This window comes from Simochromis diagramma, unplaced genomic scaffold, assembly GCF_900408965.1.
Source record: "Simochromis diagramma unplaced genomic scaffold, fSimDia1.1 OVJJ01000816.1, whole genome shotgun sequence".
Taxonomy (NCBI): domain Eukaryota; kingdom Metazoa; phylum Chordata; class Actinopteri; order Cichliformes; family Cichlidae; genus Simochromis; species Simochromis diagramma.
The window spans coordinates 18,227,692-18,242,212 of NW_024386908.1; the positions used below are offsets into that span (position 1 = coordinate 18,227,692).

General features: G+C 40.5%; 1 protein-coding gene across 1 annotated transcript; it reads right to left on the bottom strand.

The window, feature by feature from the left end:
- Nucleotides 1-1,560: 1,560 nt before the first annotated feature.
- Nucleotides 1,561-13,285, bottom strand: LOC120736054 (tetraspanin-8-like). Its single transcript, XM_040035988.1, has 8 exons — nt 13,178-13,285; nt 6,426-6,488; nt 5,773-5,892; nt 5,347-5,421; nt 5,174-5,269; nt 3,377-3,514; nt 3,134-3,217; nt 1,561-2,715 (listed from the first exon to the last, which is right to left on the bottom strand). The coding sequence occupies exons 1-8, from the start codon at nt 13,232-13,234 to the stop codon at nt 2,641-2,643; spliced, it is 708 nt and encodes a 235-aa protein (XP_039891922.1). The 5' UTR covers nt 13,235-13,285; the 3' UTR covers nt 1,561-2,640.
- Between the last annotated feature and the right edge of the window lie 1,236 nt (nt 13,286-14,521).

Consider the following 14,521-nt stretch of genomic DNA (forward strand, 5'->3'; position numbering starts at 1 on the left):
CTCTTGTCCTTTTGTGCAATAAAAGTAATGTCCACATCCATGCTATGGTAAATGGCCTGCATTTGTATAGCGCTTTTCTAGTCCCTAAGGACCCCAAAGCGCTTCACACTACATTCAGTCATTCACCCATTCACACACTGGCAATGGCAAGCTACATTGTAGCCACAGCTGCCCTGGGGCGCACTGACAGAGGCGAGGCTGCCGGACACTGGCGCCACCGGGCCCTCTGACCACCACCAGTAGGCAAACACGGGGTTAGTATCTTGCCCAAGGATATTTGGCATGCAGCCAGGAGGCAGCCAGGAGGCAGCCTGGGATCGAACCACCGACCTTCTGATTAGTGGCTGACCTGCTCTGCCACCTGAGCTACAGCCACCCGAGCTACAGCCACCCGCTACAGCTATAAACTATCCTGCTATTTTCCTCCCTCGATAACTGAAATCAGCTGATAGCAGCGCAAGTACAAGAACCAATAAGCAGTACCGATAGGCAAACAGACTAACGATTCCAAGGAATTTGACTACTAGGAACGGTTCTCGTCGATTCCCATTCCTAGTCTTTAACTTACAACAAAGCATATTGAAGCGACTGCTGTTGTGATTTGCCACTATACTTGCTAAGCTAAGCAGAGCTATCACATCATTTCACATGGAACATGCAGCTAAATAAACAAATGTTTCTATATACTGAGGTGTCAGAACTCATTGAAGGCACAGGGAAGGTTGTCAGATTTTGTCTTTATTTGGTAAATAGTTAAGGCATCAAGCTTTGGAAATGCATTCCACAACTTAATTTATTTTGGGTTTAAAAGTCCTGTTTCTGTCCATGTACAAAGGTAGATTTTGCTTTATCCGATTTCAGAATTATTGGGAGTAACCAGAATCTGTGTAATATCCACTTGGAATTCTAAATGTCATTTCTATTGTTACATTTTTTATCAATTTAAACACAAAAATGTGACAACTCCATAATGATATTAATAAAAATGGTTTAATATATTAGAATTTTCTTTCTCAGATCAAGTCCATCATTAACTCACTTTGATCTCCCCATCTGATAGTTGATTAGAGTAAAAGTAAAAACACATTAGGAAGGTTTCTGTTCCTTGCAATTATAATGAGAAGGAAGTGAAGGAAGGAAATGTGAGCAGTGTGCGGAAACAGGCCACTTCCTGTCACAGTAAAATGTTCTGCATTGCTTGAATACAATTAAAGCAAATCAGCTGGTACTACCATAAAACTCAAACTCATGACAAAAAGAAAAAATAAAACAAAAAACAAACAAACTTACCTTTGGTTAGAGTGTATATGGCCCATGAGAAGAACATTTATCTTCAATCTGAATTTCCCTTCTTGATTTGTTTAAATTGTTATTTATTTATTTTAAATTGTGTTTGACAGGTGATATAGTGATTAAAACCACTTTAAACATCATCAGGAACAAAGCAGATTCATCCAGGCAAACACTGAGCATCCTCAGGCCTGAGGACATTAATCTTTGGTTTAAAAAAAAAATAATAATAATAATAATAATAGAAGTTTCAATCACATTTTTTTTTTTACGTTCATGCTTCCATGGGAAAACAAAACAAAAACAGTTTTTCTTAATTATGGGATACGTGAAAGTTTTATTTAGTTGGCTGAATTTATTTTTGTTTTGTTTTTTCCAAACGTCTTTCCTAAAATGGACTACAAAATAAATGAAGCACAACAAGCAAATGTTGGAACACTTGAGAAGCTTGACATTTGATATAAAAACAAACAAGACACCCCCCGCGCAAAAAGAAGAAGAAAAAAAACAAAAAAAACCAAACCTAAATCCCACCATACCTTATTACCCAGTGAAAGTTTTTTTTAAACAGGAAAAAGAAGAAACAACTTTTATATTAATAATAACCATGATTGAGTGCGAGATTTACTGAGAGGTATGTTAGAACAATTTCAACTTCCTGAGGATTGTCTTTGCAATAATTTTCAAAAAAAAAAAAAAAAAAAAAAAAAAAAAAAAACCCACACAAGAATATAAATAATATGGAAGCCAGTTACAACCAGAAATATGATTATAAAAAACAAAAACAAACAAAAACTAAAATGAAAAATCCAGACTATACACTTACCTTTAATAAAAAAAATAAACCATATAAACCAGATTGACATTTTCAAAAGTTTAAAAAAAAAAAAAAAGGAAACGTGACAAGCAAGCAAAAAGTCACTTTTAAGAGAACATGAGAAACTAATTTTTATTTTGTGCATCAACTTGGCTATTGACTGAATATTTTTGGCTTAAATTGGCTTCCGTACATCGTCAAATACACAATCAAATCATAACCAACATACTCATAACAGTTAAAGGCTAAATCAACACAATTTAATTATATTACAGTTATTTACTTTGCATTTACTGGGTAATTTTTAAAGCTGCCCGCTTCTCAGACACAAACTATTTTATTATTTCAGGTAACATAATGCCTTTTACACAAAATACAGATTATATAGAGTGTATTTTTTGGTAACCATTGGGACTCCATACTAGTGTATAAGAGACTTTAATCTCAGTGTGCTTCTTCACAGTGAAAGCACAGGATGAGTTAGATTAGCAGAGGATATATTGCGGTTACATTTGGGCAGAGATGATGGTGCCTCAGGCGTTGGTGGTAGGTCCGTCCTTCTTGCTGATCTGACAGTAGAGAGCCATGGAGAAAGCCAAGCCAAAAATCTGCAGGAACAACAAATGACTCATTATTAAAACTTTAATAAAATAAGACAAAAGAAAATATAAAAATGGTAATTGTTAATCTTTGGGTCTCTTCCACATGGCGGGTCTTTTGCCCCATCCCCTTCCCCTCACCCCCAGCTGGTCGCAGCAGACAGCTGGCGCTCCCTAAACCTGGTTCTACAAGAGGAATCAGGCACCCCCAGGCAACTGTTTTTGTGATTTGGCGCTATATAAATAAAATTGACTTAATGCCAATTAATTAATTAATTAATTAATTAATTAATTAATCTGCTTTTTGCATGTTCTACAATTTTTCTATCAAGAGAAAAAAGAAAACTTAAAAATTAGAGTATGACTTTTTATCTAGTGAACTCAAATGTCCCCTGAAGTGATGTGGTGACTGTATGTGTCAGCTCACCAGCAGGACGGCAATGCCGAAGGCAATTCCCAGCACTATCACCATATTCTCCTTCATCAGGTTGACGATTCGGGTGGAGCAGGGCTGCAGGGTGAGAGCAGAGCAGCATGGGTTATTATGGTTCATTTAACTGTGTCTCAGCGATGAGAGTAAAGTAAGAGTGTGGATTTCTTGTTCAGATATAAAGTGAAATCAGATTCCTGCTGGAATGCTCAATCCAGTGTTCAGCAGTCACAGCCTTACCATGCTGTAGTAACCTTCTGAGTCACACTCAGCACCGGGGACAGGGGTGGGACTCTTGGTGACGTTGCAGCGACAGGATTCTGGGAATGGATCTGGGGACCAGTCTGTCTTTCCGTTCACAAGACCACAACACTTGAACTGGGAAGAAAATACAAATAGGATTGGAACTAGTGTAATAGTTCTAGTAAAGCCCTTATTGCTGTTCAGCCTGTCACAATACAGTGGCTTTCCAAAAGTATTCGGCCCCCTTGAACTTTTCCACATTTTGTCACATTACAGCCACAAACAAGAATCAATTTTATTGGAATTCCATGTGAAAGACCAATACAAAGTGGTGTACACGTGAGAAGTGGAACAAAAAAATCATACATGATTCCAAACATTTTTTACAAATAAATAACTGAAAAGTGGGGTGTGTGTAATTATTCAGCCCCCTGAGTCAATACTTTGTAGAACCACCTTTTGCTGCAATTACAGCTGCCAGTCTTTTAGGGTATGTCTCTACCAGCTTTGCACATCTAGGAGACTGAAATCTTTGCCCATTCTTCTTTGCAAAACAGCTCCAGCTCAGTCAGATTAGATGGACAGCGTTTGTGAACAGCAGTTTTCAGATCTTGCCACAGATTCTCGATTGAATTTAGATCTGGACTTTGACTGGGCCATTCTAACACATGGATATGTTTTGTTTTAAACCATTCCATTGTTGCCCTGGCTTTATGTTTAGGGTCGTTGTCCTGCTGGAAGGTGAACCTCAGCCCCAGTCTCAAGTCTTTTGCAGACTCCAAGAGGTTTTCTTCCAAGATTGCCCTGTATTTGGCTCCATCCATCTTCCCATCAACTCTGACCAGCTTCCCTGTCCCTGCTGAAGAGAAGCACCCCCAGAGCATGATGCTGCCACCACCATATTTGACAGTGGGGATGGTGTGTTCAGAGTGATGTGCAGTGTTAGTTTTCCGCCACACACAGCTTTTTGCATTTTGGCCAAAAAGTTCCATTTTGGTCTCATCTGACCAGAGCAGCTTCTTCCACATGTTTGCTGTGTCCCCACATGGCTTGTGTCAAACTGCAAATGGGACTTCTTATGGTTTTCTGTTAACAATGGCTTTCTTCTTGCCACTCTTCCATAAAGGCCAACTTTGTGCAGTGCACGACTAATAGTTGTCCTATGGACAGATTTCCCCCACCTGAGCTGTAGATCTCTGCAGCTCGTCCAGAGTCACCATGGGCCTCTTGGTTGCATTTCTGATCAGCGCTCTCCTTGTTCGGCCTGTGAGTTTAGGCGGACGGCCTTGTCTTGGTAGGTTTACAGTTGTGCCATACTCCTTCCATTTCTGAATGATGGCTTGAATAGTGCTCCGTGGGATGTTCAAGACCTCATAGAGATGCCTCAGGGTTGGGAAACTGACATTTGTCACCATGTATTTACATTGCATCATACCACTGACAGACTTGCAGGCAGTTGAACGCACAGTCGCCCTCTGGTGGATGTGTGCAGTAAGCACAGTCAATCTCATAACGTGTAGATCTGTATTCAGGCGCAGTTTATCTTAAATTTGATGTCCCAGCATTTTAGTTTATGCCCCCTGGTCATGTGTGAGCAGCAGGCAACTGGTTATTCGTTTCTGGGTTACATGTTGGGCTTCAGGAAATGTAAATACAATGAGATACCCTGTATAATACCAGCACATTCAAATACCACAAGTGTGCTTCAAGATTTAGGTTAACTCGTGTATCTGATTGACTGCTTCTAGGAAAGTCTTTCTGTATTACTGAAGAAAAACTGTGTGTGTTAGTTACATCTTTCTGCAGATTCTTCAGGTCACTTTTCACCGTGTCAGGTTGGTTTGCAAGTGGCAACATATCTTTCAACTGCTTGTTCACCCAGTCTTCCATCTGCAAACAGAAACGCAACATGACGTTTGAGCCTCATCAAAAATAAAATTAAGTAGTCACATAGTCGCTATTTTTACCTTATTCTGGCTCACAGCTCCTGCGATGCCTGCTGCCACCAGGAGGATGAAGATGATGAGAAGGAAGATGAAGAACTGAGGGAACACACATGATATAGATCAACAATTTTTGTAAGACTTGCTGAGGTGAAAAGTTAAGCAAAATGTGTTTTCTGTCCACCTAAAGTTCACACATCTTTTTAATCAACAAAAACATTTGTGTCATAGTAACAAACCAACATATTTCAGTTTTTTAATCTTACAACTTAGCTGAAATAACTTCAACATAGATAGAAACCCACCAGCAGTTGGCAAAAGTTTCAGTTACTGAACATCAGGTATGTGTGTCGGTACAATCCCTCAGTGTAGGTTTCATTAACTAAGTAATGTGTTTTGCTTCGCCTCCCTCCAAAAACATTCCCAAAATAATCAAAATGTGATGCTCACCAGCAGCAACATGCAGCGGCTCTCTCTGTAGGCTCCACAGCAGCCCAGGAAGCCGAGAACCATGATGATCGTGCCGATGGCAATCATCAGGTTGACTGCAGGGAAGTACTGATTGGTGATCTGTGGACAGATGAGGTGGAAGTCAAAGGTAAAGTCAAAGGTTGATCTAAAGTTTTAAAAGCACCTATATGTGTTAGAGAGGATGTTGAGGTTTGTCTTTATGGAATAGTTTACGTGTGATGAGAGAAAATGTGATGAATGTCCGAGTGACAGATGGAAAAATACACAAGGATATAGGCAATGTGAAGTGAGTGCACGTTTCAGATGACTGGTCCTGGTTGCTGAGCATGAGAGTAGCTCCGATGCGATACATAAAGCTCTGAAGGCAAAGCTGGAATCACAGTAAGTTTTATTTACCACATATTCTCCCTGAAGAATGAAACAAAGTCACCTTTTGAGTGTTACCACAGATGATATAAACACAGTAAAGACTTATTCTTGTATGAGAGGTCCACACATCATCTGGAATCCATTGAAGAGACCCACTGTCACACCACTATACTACACCATCGCCTGCCCAAAGCCTTAGAACATACACTTCTGTGCTCATCTATGCAATACTGCAGTCTCTTTAAAGTCCATCACTGACTCACCTGGTTTCCACCCTTGCTGACTCTCAGGTAGATGGAGACTGCCAGGATGAGGCAACCGCTCAGCTGGAGGGAGAAGAAGACTGAGATTAACTGAATGAGCCAATTTTACACAGAATCTGGCGACATCTGGTGGTGAAACTCTGCAGCAGCGCAATAACAAAATAGACATTGTGACATTTAACAAGCACTTTCCTTTAACATCTAAGTCAGGGGAAAGAAAAGTTTTCAGAATTTGTAATGCATGGCAATATTTCCAGGTATATACACATGATAATATTTAACATAGGGCAGACAATTACCAGCAGGAATAAAATGGACACGTCTACTCAAAGGTGACTTTCTTGTAAATACAAGATTGTTTGTGTTGCTGAAATTGCTTATTTTGGTGCAAATGACGAAGAGGTTTTTTTTTGTTTTGTTTTTGTTTTTTGTTATCTACCTTTTAATGTTTTAATTTTGATTTTCTGATTCTGCCATTATCAATGTCCTCCAGTAATGAGAGTGAAAGCTATGCAGCAGCATCACTTTTAGACATGACACAGCACTGCCATCATCATGTTAAAGTAAAAATTACAACATTGTCCTTTATTTTCAATCATACTGATTAGAATAAGATTAATACATTTAAAATACATTTGATAAAAAATCATAAGAGAACACTTACAGAAGGGACAGAGGAACAGAGGGACAGAGTCCAAATAAATAAAAATCAATAAATGGTTTGACTAGGGTTACCAAAACATCTACCAGTTACCATAAGATCCTTTGTCACATCCAGCTTACTTTGTACCACCCCCCCCCAAATAAATAAATAAATCTGACACTTCTCATGTTTCCAGAGTTTTTTATGTGAGGTCCTGATCACATGTGCATAAGTAAGCAGAGATTGTCACAGCTGTGAACCAAATTAAGCCACAACTGTCTGGTTAGTTTGATAACGTTCACCGCCAACCACATGTTTCTGACTGAAGAGCAGGGAGATGGGACTGAGCAAAAAGGAATGAAAAAACCCTTTTACACTCCAACAAAAAAAGGTGTGTGTGTGTGTGTGTGTGTGTGTGTGTGTGTGTGTGTGTGTGTGTGTGTGTGTGTATTTTTTTTTTCCAGGATGCAACACCTCAAACTGCACCAGGGAGATAACAGCTGGTAGTGTTATCTCCCTGGTACTGATCTGTGTGGACTGTGTCTAGGATTTAGGCGGCTGGAACAAACATTGCTCAAATATCTCTAAAAGTAAAACCCTGTTTCCTGTAGTACATTTTGTACACTGAAAAACACATTGAGGTTGTTTTCTCCTTGTGGCTACAATTAGATTTAAAAGACAAAAGATGGACTTTCAGATGAAGTCGGAGGGACGTGCTCATTTCTAAGAACAAAGTCATTAAAAAGTCATAATGGCAGGAAGGACGCACACTTCAAGTTCTTTATGGGGAAACCTTTTCTGCGCAAACATTTTCTATACTGAAAAGTGTTTGAGCATTTAAAATATTCTCATATTCCCGCTCATAAAGCATTTTAGCTGTAACCCCTGCATATTGACACACAAAATGAGTTAATTCACTTAAAAAGTAAAACTGGTGATTAGAAGCAGTGGAAGCTTGAGAAGGTTTACAGTTTTGTCAGATTTAGGCTGCTGCTTTCCCCTTTTAAAATCATTTTGTTTGAAAATCTGTGACGGGAGAAGTCTTGACCAAGTGCGCAGAGGAAAGCTGTACAGATCATTATGAGATTAACAAAAAAATGACAAACTCATAACATATGCAGAATTAAAACAAGTCGGAGCTCCTCAAAAAAAAAAAAAAAAAAAAAAAAAAAAAAAAAAAGCCGCTCTGTGTCATTTCCCATGCTTTAAATCGTCCTCGATATCACACACAAACAAGTCGTAGACATCTTTTGGGCAGATGACAGCAAAGTGACGTTCAGTCTGGTTTAACAACAAACAAAGCCCTGCTGATGGCGATACTGCCTGAGGTGAAACAAAACAAAACTCAGTTTTTGGACTCTACATTTGCTGTTGAGACATCTGCCCTCATGTAGTAAAGAACGAATAGAGGCCAAAAACACAGACGTGTCCCACCTGCAGAGTCAGACATTTGGTTCTGGGTCTCACAACTTCCAGGAGAGTGTGTGCAAATCAGTACCGAGAACTGGGAACCATCCTTTGTCAGGTGAGTGGGCGTGCAGCACAGGAGTGTTTCACCTGCCTTATCAGTGGAACAAAAAAAAAACAACAAACAAAAAAAAAAAAACCCACACCCAAACAAAGTCATTGTTTTCTTTGGGAGGCGTTGGCGACGGTTGCAGGGGATCATCACAGCACATACACGCAGAGAGACTTTCTGTTAGGAGAAAACCTGCAGAGCAACATGCTATCAGAGACGAACCCGCCCCAGGGAGCAGCGGAAATAAAGGCCGAAGCCTTTATGAACTATTAACTATGTCAGGAATTCATCCCAACTTATTCTTTCTCACATTTACCACACGATTTCCTCAGGGATTAATAAAGTATTCCGATTTAGAACCTTTTTAACCACAACCCACAGAGGCAGAGACGTGGGGCCCTCTTAGCTCTGTTAATGTAATGGGAAACCACTGAAGTCTGTTCACGTGTTGTTGTCGTCACACAGTTTTGTCCTTTTTATGAGTAATTTCACGACATGCACAACTTAACCTTTAAGTGCCTTTCAAGGGTAACGTTGCCTGTTAATTATTTACCATTACTCCACCACAACGGGAAAAACCCAACAAAGATTAAGATTAGAGATCCCAGTGACAGGGCGCATGCACACAGGTTAATCTTGGCCTCAGAGTATTAGTGCTGAATATTATAGAAAAAACAAATACAAACGTCGGTATCATATCAAATTGATACGTGCTGGATCTATGTACTGACATTTTTGTCAGTGAAGAAAAACGAGTCAAACATATTCTAGACAAACAAGATCCACCTAGAGTAATTGTGTTACGCAGAAAGGTGAGAGGAATTTGGAAGTCCGCAAATCAGAAGTTGTTTCTCATAAAAGCATGACAAAATGTCAACGCATGCGAGGAAGAGAAGAGAGACGTGTGAACACATTTCTCAATGTCAAAGACAAGAAGAATAAACCGTGTGGAGCAACTCATCAGTAAAAACATGACAGACTTCTACACTTTAGATTTAGTCTACAGTAATTGTTTGGCATTTAATCGACTCGGACTAAAAGAATTTAGATGGTTAAATCAGGAGTAAAACCAGTGAGTACGTCATGATCGGGCATGTTCCCAAAAGCAAGGAATGAGGGTGGTTAATTCCTTAGCACTGATTCATAGTTGGAGACTCATTGTCATTTCACAACACACACACACACACACACACACACACACACACACACACACACACACACACACACACACACACACACACACACACACACACACACACACACACACACACACACAGCAGTGTGGCTACTAGTAACCACAGAGCTTTGCAATGCCATGTGACCACCGAAACTGTAAACGCCTCCCTCAGTGAGGTCTCCGAGACACTACTTCAAGTGGACTGTCAAGTCATATCCGATGGTAACCCACCCAAACTTCCAGTTATTTAAGTTTTTGTTTTTTGTTTTTTAATTATTCAGGAAATAATGAAGCTCTTCACATAAAAAGGAAGCAACATTTTAAAATGACACAGTACAGTTCCTCTTTTTTACTTGTTCAAACATCCCAACAAAAGGTGACACTTGGACTGATTTGTACAAATGTTGTCTCTGAACTCAATTAAATTAGATTCAGAAAGTGCTCGCAGAGAATCAGCTGGATTGGTGGCAAGGAGGAAGGACACAAAACAGGCCTCACAGACACAGAACCCAGGGGAGAGCCAGCTGTGTGGCCGTTTTGCATTTGGATCTTCCTTTAGTTCATCTCTGTGGTCATTCAGCATGTTCTAACTCTCATCATCATCTAATCATTTTTTTTACCTTATTCAATCTATAAGATGGAAGAAAAAAAAAACCCAAAGGAGAGTGGTCACCCATTTTGTGGTACCATATCTGTGCCTCACTTCACCATTATCCACAGCTGGCTTATTAGATTTCCTTTGAAATGTTCAGTTCTAGCAGCAGGTTTAATGACAGCTGCTTTAATAATAATGTATACAAGCGTCCTCTTTGTTTGAGTTATGAAAAATATATAAAACATTGATAAAGCTCAACACTAATGCCACTCGGCTCTGTGCCTCTGGTCGGTGCTGAGTGCTGCAGTAATGCTTCCTGAGGGCTGGTCTGCAGTGGTTTCTGTGGCTGAGTGCTTTACAGACAGACCTTAAAAGTTCCTTGAAGGACAAGGCGGAGTCGTGTTTGAGCAGATAGGTGGTGAAAGAGGATCTTTCTTTGATGTTTCTCAGCAGAGCACAATATGAAAACCAGCATTAAACGAGCTCCACAGAAAATAAGAGGCCTGCTCCACCCTCGCCACCATCATTAGGTAAACACATCACGTCCGCTGAGTGGCTGTAATTAAGTTGGGATCGATTTGACTTCAGTTCTGGGAATCTGAGAGAAGACCTGAAAATAACCACAGCAGGCTGCAGGAGGAAACCTTTCAAACAGGACGCACTGCTTGATGAGGATTACAAAATGCCAGAGGCTACATGCATGAGTTTATGACCGAATAACGTTTAAACCTGCGAGCGAACACACACACACACACACACACACACACACACACACACACACACACACGAGATGAACATGATAACATGCTTCTGCTTGTTCTGACTGGCTGTGCTCCAAAGACTATGACGTATCCGACTCGTCAGGCTGTAACGACAGAAATGACTTCATAACTGGGCCACTCGGCCAGACCAACACGTTCTTACTCCTTACGCGTAATATTTTACGCTAGGTGACAAATCGTCAACATTTTACGCTTTCGGATACCCAACACGTTCCTAAATGACGAGATTGTAAAAATGAGAAAACACGAGAACCGCTTGGACTCAATCTACACATGTTCGTTCATTTTCTTAAAATCGCTTTGGAAAACACTATTTTATGTCATTTCTGTGCTGGTTAAGGTTAAGAATAGAGCTGGAACGTGTATTACCACGGGACTGTCCTTCCACTGGATTTCACGCGCAACCCGACGCGTACCATAAGAACACGGAAGGTAACCTTTGCGTTCCTCAGGAACACCGCGGGACGCGACAAAACGTCGGTATGCTACGCCTCGGGAGTGAGAACGGGCTGGCCAGACGGATACAAGTGCAGATCATGTACAGCATATGAAGCCAGCTTTATGAGCAGTGTTCATCATCTTACACCATAATCTAAAAACCCACAGATTTCACTGAAACTACGGTCTGCTGACACACCTGAAGTGACTCAGAAGACAATAAGACTTGCAGTCATTTATTTCACACCAGTTTAACCTGCGTGATCTTCAAACTGACGATAAAATGAAATTGTCAACAGCCTTGGCTTTCATCGTCAAACAAAGACCAGTTTAAAAAATAAAAACATGGCTTAGCCATTGAAGTCACTGAAGAAGTTTTTTAGATCTGGATTCTCTCTGAAGGCCACCAGGTGGCGACAGCTGTGGTTTCAAAAAGACTTCGAGGCCTGAAAACGTTTATAGGAAACCTGAGTTTTTGACCAGACTTCTGTGAACAGTTTACTGCTGGGTTTATCTGCATGGTGATGCTGAAGAAAAAGTCTGTTTTGTAAATCTTGATCACGTCATGGTTGAAAAATTATGGTTATTTGTGCTGTTCTCATTGACTAACAGCACAGTTAGCTTGTTGGGGAAAAACTTCACAATTACGTGTGAAGTCAGACTAAGATTTACGTTTCCAGCACACCAGCATTTGTAGTTTTGGCTCTGACGGGGAAAACAAACTCTTGCCTTGCACAAATACGTGCTCTTAAAGTCTTTAAAGTTTTTAGTGGGAGCGGCAACTCAAATACTTCAGCTCCAAAGCTGATAAAGGCCTTCCATTGTTCCGCCTACAAAAAAAGAGATAATGTATGTTTCCTGCCACCACCAGGTTGGTGTTGAGCAACAACAAAAATTACTCAGTCAAGCTACATGTTGGGCTCCTAGCAGCACAGAATCTGTGGGATGGAGCAAACATTGCTTAGAAAATATGCAAACAGTGCTTTTTAGAAAGACTTCAGTGAACCTCCAAAGACCTACACACAGCGATGTTTAAAAACAAACAAAAAAACAAAAACATCCAGGGAGCGCCATCATGCTGAATTGCTCAACTCAGGGGCGGAGGGGACAGCCATGCCCAGAAACCGAACAAATGCCTGTTTGTGAAGCCAGAAAAATCTGATACAACCTGTTTTACTCAATTGATGGAAAGACAGAGGGAGGTCAGGACACACAAAGAATGCAGAAAAGGGAAAGACTGGGGGTTAAAGAGACCAAATTTAAGAAAAATCTTAATCAAGTTAGAAAAAGTAGAAATATATTGGAAATAAATAAATAGATAAATAATAACTTTAGTATTGAAAGTTGCATCACAGCTTCCTAAACCAGCATGCCACACCTACTGTGCCAGTTGTCAAACTGATTTAGGGACGAGGCCCAAATTAAATAAACTGAGCGCTTCAAACACAAATCAAATAAAACCAGCAGGTTTGCAAACTTTTAAATCAGACTCAGTTGAAATCTGTTGAACAGCTTCAAAAACTCAGACGCCACCTGTAAACACCTGCCCAATCACCTGTGAATAAACTGTAAGAACTCAAGTTGTCTTAAATACTCACCCAAAAAAGAAGGTTGAAGAAGAAGAGAAGGTATTTGACACACTTGTTAACAGCCATGGTTTTTCCCTCGATTCACGTCGACCGCCTGCTTCAGAGGACTCAAGCTTCCTGCACAGTGAACACACAGTCTGTCAGATCAGTAAACACACGAGCCTGCTCTACTGTTTCCACCCATTCAGGGTGCGTCCCTCACTGCACCCTCCTCCTCCTGCTTCCACATCTCCTCTCTCTTTTTTTAATATTTTCATTTTCCCTGCAGGATTCCCTCGTTTTCCCCCCCACCAGTTTACTATAATCAGATAAAATTAAGATCAACATATGGAAAGAGCTCATGTTTAAACTCACTGCTCGGCTGAGACGAGAATCTGAATGATACTTCAACAACTAGGATAAAGGAGGATAAACAAACTGTTTCACTTCAGCGGTGAGTTCTGACTTCTGATAAGTCAACTGCTGTTGTATGGATAGATGTGTTCAAACATTCACATCCATCTGGATCAGTTTTATACTTGTAAAGCAGCATCAGATGATCTGAATGATCTTCTGCCCGACATCAGCAAAACCAACAATATAAATCTGACTTTACCCAAGAAGAAGCCACTAAGCCAAAATTCCAGCAAGATTAATGGGATTAGTTTAAGCATGAGAAGGTTCTTTAGTCTTAAATAACCTGTAACAAAAGCCAGAAAATCCTGATTAGGTGGCTTTCAGTTGCAGGGATAATACAGTGGGTGTTTCTGATTCCAGCTGCAGGGATTTTTTTTTCTTTTTAGGTGGGTGGGTAAGGAAAGCGACAACCTAGCTTCTCTGGAGTTTCCACATTTTACCAAGCTTAGAGGCTGCTTGGTACATTTTCACTCAAACATAAACTCCTGAACCCTCACAAAGTCATTTGCCCATCAGCGGAGCCTGGTTTCAGGGTAAAATCAGATCACCAAACCACAATTTAGACCCCGGTTCTTTTATACATAGTTGAAGACACCAGGCCACCACACTGAAAAGAAAATTATTTCAGGTTCTTGTTTCATGTGTTTGTGTGCCCGAATGTGTGCATAGTGTTCCTCCTGGTTCCTCTATCACACATCTGACAATAAATGAGAACAAAGCAGCGAGCTGCAAATTACACCTCGGTGTAAACCAGCAGATGGCAGATTAATCATTCACATTACCTTCTGTTTCCGTTCTGTCATTTATTTATTTATTCACTCACTCACTCAGGCCTCTCCCAGGTCCACTCTATTCCCCAGGCTTTCACTCCTCACCTGTTCCCAGTTTCCCAATCAGTGCACCTGCCTCCTTGTACCCGATTACCCCTCCAGGATTTCTCCAGTCACTGTTGGATTT